General features: G+C 44.2%; 1 protein-coding gene across 2 annotated transcripts in view; it reads left to right on the top strand.

The window, feature by feature from the left end:
* Nucleotides 1-8,423, top strand: part of SQOR (sulfide quinone oxidoreductase) — a 61,114-nt gene extending 52,691 nt beyond the window's left edge. For both annotated transcript variants that reach the window (XM_017872814.1, XM_017872815.1), the window contains exons 8-10: nt 5,826-5,893; nt 6,191-6,369; nt 8,116-8,423. In XM_017872814.1, the coding sequence (XP_017728303.1) occupies nt 5,826-5,893; nt 6,191-6,369; nt 8,116-8,173 (305 nt within the window). In that variant the 3' untranslated portion in view covers nt 8,174-8,423. The remainder of the gene's footprint in view (nt 1-5,825; nt 5,894-6,190; nt 6,370-8,115) is intronic.
* The last annotated feature ends 2,306 nt before the right edge of the window (nt 8,424-10,729 follow it).

The following is a 10,729-nucleotide window of genomic DNA, read 5'->3' as shown; positions in this document are numbered from 1 at the left end:
AGCTGTGACAGACTGGATTAAGAAAATGTGGCACATATACACCATGGAATACTATGCAGCCATAAAAAAGGATGAGTTTGCGTCCTTTGTAGGGACATGGATGCAGCTGGAAACCATCATTCTTAGCAAACTATCACAAGAACTGAAAACTAAACACCGCATGTTCTCACTCATAGGTGGGAATTGAACAATGAGATCACTTGGACTCGGGAAGGGGAACATCACACACTGGGGCCTATCATGGGGAGGGGGGAGGAGGGAGGGATTGCATTGGGAGTTATACCTGATATAAATGATGAATTGATGGGTGCTGACGAGTTGATGGGTGCAGCACACCAACATGGCACAAGTATACATATGTAACAAACCTGCACATTATGCACATGTACCCTAGAACTTAAAGTATAATAAAAAAAAAAAAAGGAAAAAAAAAGTGAAAAAAAAAATACAAAAATTAGTCAGGCGTGTGGCAGGCGCCTGCAATCCCAGCTACTCAGGAGGCTGAGGCAGAAGATTACTTGAATCCGGGAGGCGGAGGTTGTAGTGAACCAACTGCATTCCAGCCTGGATGACAGAGCAAGGCTTCATCTCAAAAAAAAAGACTTGGCACCAACAGCATTCCATTAATAATGAAGAAAGTTCTGTGTCCTAAATATGACTTTGACCTTCCTAAGACAGAAGCAAGTTGTCAATGAACCCAGTGTCATATAAAGCAAAAAGTGCCTTTTGAGTGCTCTGCCCCAGAATAGCATGATCTTATCTACCTTTTCTAGGTCAGAGGGGTTGTTGTCAGAAGAAGGGGCCTTAGAGACACTGCATCACTTTTCCAGCTCTCTTGAATTCTGTTACTTCTCATACTGCCATGCTGGCATCCCTGGTATTCTTTGCCTCTGCCACCAGGCAGCTTGGCTATTTTTCTTCTGCCTGAAACACCATAAAGCTCGGGAAGCATTTGTTTTCCCAGAAAACACATGCAAGTCAATGAAAGCTTGCAGACCAGAAAATTGTCCTGTTAAGACAAATACAGTGGAGCATGTCCTGAGTGGTACATGATTAAGGCCTCAGCCTGGAAAACTAAATTCTTCACCTCGATGTTCTGCACCAGCAGTGATGGGGAGAATTGCCTTTTAGATTCTGTCCTCTACTGACAGGAACTGTCTTTTCTGGATGCTATAAAACACAAGACCTCCAGTATGGTAGTGTTTTGTGTGAATGAGACGCCTGTGGAACAGATTGTGGTACTTTTGCTGAATATTTCGACCTCAAGATAGACTAGGAAACTCACTGAATGTTTTTTTCATTATTCATGCTAATTTCCTCCCAAGTTTTTATTTTAAAAAATCTCAGACCTATACGAATTTGAAATAAATTATAATACTCATATACCTTTCAGGTATTAACCAATTATTAATATTTTGTGACATATGCTTCATTGTATTTATGTATATATGTATATTATATATATAATGTGTATGTGTATATATATAAATATTTATATATATATATTTTTGGTGGGGGGACAGAATTTCACTCTTGTTGCCTGGGCTGGAGTGCCGTGGCACAGTCTTAGCTCACTGCAACCTCTGCCTCCCAGGTTCAAGCGATTCTCCTTCCTCAGCCTCCCAAGTAGCTGGGATTACAGGCACCCACCACCACACCTGGCTAGTTTTTGTATTTTTAGTAGAGATGGGGTTTCACCAAGTTGGCCAGGCTGGTCTCGAACTCCTGGCATCAGGTGATCTGCCCCCCCTTGGCCTCCAAAGAACTAAGATTATAGGTGTGAGCCACGGCGCCCAGCCTGTATTTATGTATATTTTCCTAAAGATGTCCTTTGTCGTCCCAGCCCCTCCTTAAATCCACCAGCCAGTCAAGGATCACACACTGCATTGGGCAAAATGCCTCTTTGTTCCCCTTTAATATAGAGCAGGCCTTCTGACATTTGTTCCTTTACTTTCATGACATCGACATTTTTGAAGATTCCAGGCCAGTTACCTTGTAGAATACCCCACAATTTAGAATTGTCTAGTTGTTTTCTTATGGTTTGATTCAGGTTATATGTTTTGGCAAAAATCTCCATGCCTGAGGCTGTGTACCTCCCTCTGCGGCACCTCAGGAGCCCGCCACGTTAGTTTGTCTTGTCTTTGGTGAAGCTTGACTTCCTCACTGGGTTAAGGGGTGTTCTCTCTCTCTCTTTCATTGTAAAAGCACTCTCTCTCTTTGTAATTTATAGGTAGTCTGTGGCGTGATGCTTTGAAATGACATTCATTTAATGTAAGCCTGCTGAATTTATGTGGTGAAACTACCTGTGATGTGAGGCCCAGATTACCCGGCTTTTAGCCTTCTTCAAACAAATATTGAATTCGATGTTCCAGATAGATAAGACTGAATATGACTGAACAAAAATATTCTAAGTGGCAAGTCTTTTGCTCCGAGTCCTGCAGTGCATCTGCGTGGCTTCCACGGTCCGCCAACCACGGAGGGCGTGTCCCTGTTGTTTTTACATTTGTGTCTTACAATCTGCAACCTATTCTATGGTTGCTCTAGAGCTTATATAATGAGTCCACTCTTAATTATATCTGGATTGTTTCCAATCCATTTTTATTCAAACAGTACCATAATGAGTGCTCTTTACCTGTTATTTAGGTTGGTGCAAAAGTAATTGCAGTTTTTGCCATTAAGCGTAATGCCATTAACCACAATTACTTTTGCACCAACCTAATATTTCACCTCTGTGAAAGTCTGTTTACTCTTCTCTTCAATGCCCAAATTACAATAGTACTAGCTTTTCCCAAGCAGATCTTCATTTCTTCTTAGATTCCCTTCCCCAAATCCTCTGAGTATCCCAAGGCAATGCCACACTTTTTCCACAAATCTGTCTTTGGGTTTACTTGCCACCAAGCCTCTGTCCAGACCCCTATGCTATTGTGAGCAAGACCCATCTTGCCATGTTGAATCTGGCTTTCCTGAGCTCATGTCCCCTTCTCTGCTTCTCTCTGCCCCAGGATGCTCCTTTAATCACTCTCAGCACAGCTAAGATCAGGATGTGGCATTTAACAAAAGTTAACTGAAGGCCCGGGCATGATAGAAGGGGATTGTAATACCGGGCAAAACCCAACTCCCACACACCTGCACCCATGCACGCTTTAAGCCTAGATGTTGAGTGACTGCTTCCTGGCTTCACAGGCCTCACCTGTGTGCAGTGGCACCCAGTGGATGTCTCTGCTCCTTTTCTGTTGGCCTTGATGTCCTGCTGCTGTGGCCTCCTCAGGTGTTCTCAGTTCAGATTCCAAACTCTTTATGGCCCTCAAAGAGGAACACAGCTTTCCAAAAGGGAAATATGATCTTTAGAGATGTTGCTTTGCCCACAGTGAATATAGCCATTTAATTTTTTTTCTTGTTTTAGAGACAGGGTCTCGCTCTTTTGCCCAGGGTGGAGTGTAGTGGAGCAAACACGGCTCACTGCAGCCTTGACCTCTTGCGCTCAAGTGATCCTTCCACTTCAACACCCCCAAGTAGCTGGAACTGTAGGCATGTGTCACCATACCCAGCTAATTTTTAAAATATCTGCAGAGATAGGGTCTCCCTATATTGCCCAGGCTGGTCTCAAACTCCTGGGCTCAAGCGATCCTTCTGCCTTGGCCTCCCAAAATGTTGGGATTACAGGCATTAGCCACCAGGCTTGGCCTCATTTAATATCTATATATTTTTAGATGGAGTCTTGCTTTGTTGTCCAGGCAGGAGTGCGGTGGCATGATCTTGGCTCACTGCAACCTCTGCCTCCTGGGTTCAAGCAATTCTCTTGCCTTAGCCTCCTGAGCAGCTGGGATTACAGGCACCTACCATCACACCTGGCTATTTTTTCTATTTTTTGTAGAGATGTGGTTTTACCACATTGGTCAGGCTGTTCTTGAACTCCTGAACTCAAGTGATCCACCCACCTCAGCCTCCCACAGTGCTGGGATTACAGGCGTGAGCCACCACGCCCAGCCTCATTTAATATTTTTAAGCAGAGTTGTTTACTCTTCATATTTTGGACCCCCACCCATTCCAGAAAAAATATCATTGCTTCTTTGATTTGGGCATCAGTCAAACTATAGTTTATGGGCCAATGCAGTCCACTGCCTGTTTTTGTATGGTGGAAATTTTGTTTTTTGTTATTACATAATATCTTTGATTTGCCATTGGCCCACAAGGCCTGCAATTTTCTTTACAGAAAAGTTTGCTAACCCCTGATTTGGAGATTACAAAATAACCACTCCAATAAGCATTTTATAATACAAAGGTAACCCATCTTTCCTCAAAAGTGAATCCCATGTTCTACTTCTAGAGACACAAACTGCTGTATCTTTATTTTATTTTATTTTTGAGACAGAGTCTCACTCCTTCACGCAGGCTGGAGTGCAGTGGTGCGATCTCAGTTCATTGCAACCTCTGCCTCCGAATTCAAGCAATTATTGTGCCTCAGCCTCCTGAGTAGCTGGAATTGCAGGAGCAGCACCATGCCTGCCTAATTTTTTGTATTTTTAGTAGAGACAGGTTTCATCATGTTGGCCAGGCTGGTCTCAAACTCCTGGCCTCAAGTGATCTGCCCACCTTGGTCCCCCAAACTGCTGAGATTACAGGTGTAAGCCACCGTGCTAGGCCACAAACTGCTGTCTCCTTAAAAGGGCAGTCTTTTTTTTTTTTTCTGAGATGGTGTCTTACTTTATCGCCAAGGGTGGAGTGCAGTGGTACGATTTCGGCTCCCTGCAACCTCCACCTCCTGGGTTCACGCAATTCTCCTGCCTCAGCCTCCTGAGTAGCTGGGATTACAGGCGTGTACCATCATGCCTGACTAATTTTTGTATTTTTAGTAGAGATGGGGTTTCATCATATTGGCCAGGTTAGTCTTGAACTCCTGATCTCAAATGATCCACTTTCCTCTGCCTCCCAAAGTGTTGGGATTACAGGTATGAGCCACAGTGCCCATCTGGGCAGTCTTAATTATTCAAAATTGAACACAAACTGGGTTTAGATTATATGAAGAAACTATTACTAATATTTGGGGTGTGAAAATACTGTGGGTTTGTGTGAAGAAAATTCCCCATCAGAGATACAGACAGGAAGATTTATGAGTGAATTGATGTGATATCTGCTCTAAAAATACAGCAGGAAAAAAAATAGCATGTGTGATGAGATGGATTAAACAAAATGATGGAATTTGAATATTTTCCTAATAAAAAAGGCAGTCTCGCCACTCTTGCCAAAGAAAAACAAAAAAAAAAATCCTGATGTATGTATGTATCTGTCTGTGTCTGTCTGTCTATCTAGGAAAGAGACAGAGAGATGGAAATACAGGTATATCTCTGTATGTATATCTATATCCACCTGGTCCTGCCTCAGCCAGGACAGTGCAGGGGAGAGGAAGGCATGCTTTGTCTTATTGGAAATGCCTGGGGTCTACCAATCCAGACTGCCTGTGAACAGGGACACAGGGATAACCCGCATGGCCAAGAATACTAAGTTGATACACAGACTAAATTGACAGCCTCAACCCCAGGAGGAGAGGCAGTGGTTTTGGGGTAGGTCCGTCCTTACAGCCTACACTGGAGAGAGTCAGCTCTTTAGTTTCAAACCCATGGAAACACATGTGCGGGCCTTTCACGAATTGAAGAATCCCCTCTGGTAGTCAATTTCAATTAGTAAGAAGGTCATGTTCTAGTCACAGTTTCCAGGGATGGGAAATGGAATCTTCTTAACTTGTTTACATTAAAGTTGTTTGCAAATTAGTTTTCATGGAAAACCTAGATGCTTACATTTTTCTGACTTTCCCGTTTCTCTTATAGCTGCCCAGTCAGGAATACTTGATAGAACAATTTCTCTGATTATGAAGAATCAAACACCAACAAAGAAGGTTTGTATGCCTTGTGAGGATCACTGTCTCAATGAGCATCTTCCATTCTGTGTGAAAGTCGTGTTTTCCCACAATTTTGCACTTTCTTAATTAGTGTCTCCAGTATGGGTACTACTGTTTTTGCCATTAGTACTATTTTTTTTGTAATATAATTTGCATTTTCACAGTACAAAAGTCAGAATATACAGAAAAGAAAAAAATATATAACCACTTACAACAAATAATACATTCTAAAGTGTTAATATAGGACCATGAAAAAAAATCTACTTTCCAACTCAGTCTGATTTACAATTTTAGTATGATGGTTACACATCATGTCCACTGGTGACCGGCTACAACCGTGTGATTCTTGCCGAGTTTGGCTACAAAGCGGAGCCGCTAGAAACCTTCCCCTTTGATCAAAGCAAAGAGCGCCTTTCCATGTATGTCATGAAAGCTGATCTGATGCCTTTCCTGTATTGGAATATGATGCTAAGGTAAGTGTGCTGCCTGGTTCCTGGATGAGGAAAGGGATTTATAGCACATCTCCACCCGCACGGGATGTAGCCTCTTTTCTTCATTGTTAGCAGTGACCAAGTGTTCTGTCTTCCATACTCTAGGCCCTCTTTTGCTGCTGGATAAATAATAATAGTAAATCACTTTCACATATCAAGTACTCTATCATCTGCTACCTTACTTTTTTTTTTTTTCCTTGAGATGGAGTCTTGCTCTGTTGCCCAGGTTGGAGTGCAGTGGCACGATCTTGGGTCACTGCAACCTCCACTTCCGGGGTTCATGCAGTTTTCCTGCCTCAGCCTCCTGAGTAGCTGGGATTACAGGTGCCTGCCACCATGCCTGGCTAATTTTTGTATTTTTAGTAAAGATGGGGTTTCACCACGTTGGCCAGGCTGGTCTCAAACTCCTGATCTCAAGTGATCCACCCACCTTGGCCTCCCAAAGTGTTGGGATTACAGGCGTGAGCCACCACGCCCGGTCCCTTACCTTTGTTTTTATTATGTTATAGGAAAAACCAAACAGTAAGAGCACGGACTTTGGAGTTAGACCTGTATTTGAGTCATGCTAATGGCAGATGCCATGCTAATGGCAGAAGTCATCAGCAGTGTCATGCTATTAGCAGGACATACATAGCTGTGTGTCCCAGGGAAGTTCTGTTTAATTTAATTTAAATACTCTTTGTGTTTAAATTTCTCATCTGCAAAATGAAAGTAACATTGCCTACCTCACAAGATGGAGGTTAATGAGATAACACATAAAGAGGCAGGTACATAGTAGGGATTCAATAAGTAAACAGAATAATAAAAATTCCTCTTCTTCATTCTTTTTTTTTTTTTTTTTTTTGAGACGGAGTCTCGCTCTGTCGCCCGGGCTGGAGTGCAGTGGCCGGATCTCAGCTCACTGCAACCTCCACCTCCTGGGTTCAAGCGATTCTCCTGCCTCAGCCTCCCAAGTAGCTGGGATTACAGGAATGCGCCACCATACCCAGCTAATTTTTGTATTTTTAGTAGAGAAAGGGTTTTGCCATGTTAGCCAGGCTGGTCTCAAACTCCTGGCCTCAAATGATCCACCTGCCTCAGCCTCCCAAAGTGCTGGGATTACAGGTGTGAGCCACTGCATCCAACCACTCTTCATTCTAAAAGCTGATGACCTCATTTTACTTTTCCAAACTCATATGAGAGAGAAATCAAGGTGTCTGCACCACTGGTCCTGAACCAAGAGTGATCTTCCTACCCCTTGCTGCCCTGGGGACATTTGACAATTTCTGGAGACGTTTTTTGGTTGTTACAACTGGAGGGGCGCTACTAGTGAGCAGAGGCCAGGGATACTGCTAAACATCCTATAATGCCAGGTCAGCCCCCAACAGCAAAGAATTATCTGGTCCAAAATGTCAATAGGGCAGAGATTGTGAAATGCTGACCTACAGTTAATTATGAGCTAATGGAAAGCAGAAAGAGTAGCAGCTTGCACATAGTAGAGGCTTTAGACACGTTTGCCAAATTGAGTCAGTACGTCCAGGCTTACACAGCTAGTCAGTGTCAAAGCTAGGACTTAAAGTAGGTTATCCCCTACTAGTCATGGGATCTTTCCAACTCACTAGACAATCTTGCTTCATGTGCTGATAAACGTGCTCTGTGTGCAGCCCGGCTTCCCTTTCAGCATCCTCCTGACTGAAGTCGCCCCATCTCTCTTGCTGCAAGTACATTTTTTTGTGTTATTTCTTACAGGGGTTACTGGGGAGGACCAGCAATTCTGCGCAAGTTGTTTCATCTGGGTATGAGTTGAGGATGGCTCAGCACTTGCTCATTTGGATGGCTTCTGGGCCAAAACTGCAGTCACTGAATGACCAAGAGCAGCATGAAGGACTTGGAACCTATCCTTGTAAAGAGTTTCTTGATGGATAATGGTGACCACATGCCTCCCTTTTCAGTACCTTTGAACAGCAACCATGTGGGCTGCTCATGATGGGCTTGATTATTTGGGAATAATAAAACAAAATAATGCTTTTATTTTCTGAATAACGGTTTGTCACTGATTGCGTTCTATGAGAAAATTTTATCTTAGCTGGTAGGGATGAAAAGTTCCAGCACTTGGGAGAAAAACGTGGTGGTGGTGAGCTAGCTTACGTGTTATCTACTGTGAGTATTCAGCTGACAGCTGGCATAATTTCAAAGAGCCTATTTGGATTCACTGAAAAGGGTCATTCCAGGGACAATATTGTTTCAAACATAGTGTGCAGTAGCCCTGAACACGTGCTGCTTAGAACTCCTGCCGCAGGAGCACAGCGGAGTAAGAGCCCAGCTGCCACCCCTCTGGTTCCACCACCCTGTTTGTGCTGAGGCCATACTTTCTTCCAGCCAGTGACTGAACATGGTGTGGCACCAGTGCTGGCCCATTCTTTGGAATGTGGGACTTCTCTACTGGACAACTTTAGGACCCCCCATCAACCTGTCTGAAACTTCCTTAGAACTGTGCTGCGTCTGAGGTTCTTCTATCCAGTCCTTCTTCCTTCCCGCTCTGTTTTCATAGCTGTCCATCTTGCACTGTGGTGTGAAGGCCCACCTTGCCCTCTCCTGTTCCTTCTCCTTTATTCTTCCTAGCCATTTCCCCCACTAAGTCTCCTGCAAATCTAGTTCTCTCCAGGCACCTGTTTCTCAGGGAAGCTACACATAGTGAGACTGGGGTTAGAGGAATCCTGATGTGTATAGCAAGCACTTGCTAGATTCAGTTCCAATGTTGCCAACAGTTTTGAATGAGTTTGTACGAGAGATATTGCAGGAAATAGTTCCAATTTATTTGAAGTTCAGCAGTGGCTTAAAAATAATTTGTTTCCTATTAGTTTATTGTAGAAGTTCATAGTTTCAGTTCAATCTGGCGTTTTAAAGCTGTGTACGTTTCATATTTATAAACTCCCCCAAAGGGAAAGGCATAGCAGTCTATACAATGCCTTAGATTCTTTTTTCTTTTTTCTTTCTTTTTCTTGAGACAGAGTCTCGCCCTGTCACCCAGGCTGGAGTGCAGTGGCACGATCTTGGCTCACTGAAAGCTCTGCTTCCCGGGTTCGTGCCATTCTCTTGCTTCAGTCTCCTGAGTAGCTGGGACTACAGGTGCCCGCCACCACGCCCAGCTAATTTTTTGTATTTTTAGTAGAGACGGGGTTTCACCATGTTAGCCAGGATGGTCTCGATCTCCTGACCTTGTGCTCTGCCTGCCTCAGCCTCCCAAAGTGCTGGGATTACAGGCGTGAGCCACCGCGCCCCACCGCAGTGCTTTAGATTTTTATAAGTTTAGAGTTCAAACCCTTTTATGTGTTACTAGACGGCCAAGTCGGTTTTCCTAGAGTTCTCTCGATGATGTTAGAGACTTTGGGCATTCACTCACTCATTCAACGAATATTTATTGAGCATATGCTACCTGCTAGTACTACAAGTACTATTCTTGGCCCAGGGCATCCTGTGTTGAACCAGACAAATAAGGCCCTGTCCACGTTTTTGTGGTGCCTGTGATAGTTTCCTTTTCTTTTCTTGGGATGCCAAGGGAGCTTGTTGAGTGAGGTCCTCGCTTGATTAGGGAAGTAGACTGTCTTCAGTGGCATACATTCTGGGGGAGGGCAGGGAACTAACTGCTCTAGCAGCAGGCCCGTAACCTGGTGACAGGGCTGGAAGATGTTCTCTAGGGTGTCCACACATCCTAGTTTGCCTGGGATAGTCCTGTTTAACACCTATTGTCCTGGCATAACTAAATCGTGTCCCCTTTAGCTCTCCAAGATGTCCCAATTTAAACAATAGGTTTCCGAGCACTCTGGGGATCACCCGCCACCCCCCAGTCCCAGAATGGGAGAGCGGTGCTATGAATGGTGCTAAGACAGGACTTGTCACCTCATTGGCCTTCCCATGGTGCTCATGAGACAAGCAGGAGTAGGATTAGTCCGCCTTGTTCTCTGAGTCCTGGCAAAGAAACTCCATCCCTTTATGGAGTTCCTGCCCGAGATTGCTGCCGCCTGGTTCCCGGTGGGCTGCTCGCTCTCTCAGGCATGGAAGTCAGGGAGGGCTGGGGGCTGTTCACCTCTAATGGTTCTCCCCTGCAGGGTCTAGGAAGGCTTGAGGATAATCCAGTTAGGACTCTCTCCCTGGATGTAGACAAAAGTGCTGGCAAAGCAGGTTTCTGCATTTTCAGAGAATGGGGCTGTGATTCTTGGGAATGGTTGAGACTCCAGGTGGAGTAACTTTGAAATCCCTTGCGGAGTTACCTCGAGTCTCCTGGGTCTGTTTATGATGATGCATTCTGAATGAAACCTTCAAGCATCAGGGAATTGATTCCGGGTTCACATTATGCTGGGTA

The sequence above is a fragment of the Rhinopithecus bieti genome, unplaced genomic scaffold, assembly GCF_001698545.2.
Source record: "Rhinopithecus bieti isolate Rb0 unplaced genomic scaffold, ASM169854v2 scaffold_6945, whole genome shotgun sequence".
In the NCBI taxonomy this organism is placed as follows: domain Eukaryota; kingdom Metazoa; phylum Chordata; class Mammalia; order Primates; family Cercopithecidae; genus Rhinopithecus; species Rhinopithecus bieti.
This window is presented reverse-complemented; position numbering and strand designations above follow the sequence as displayed.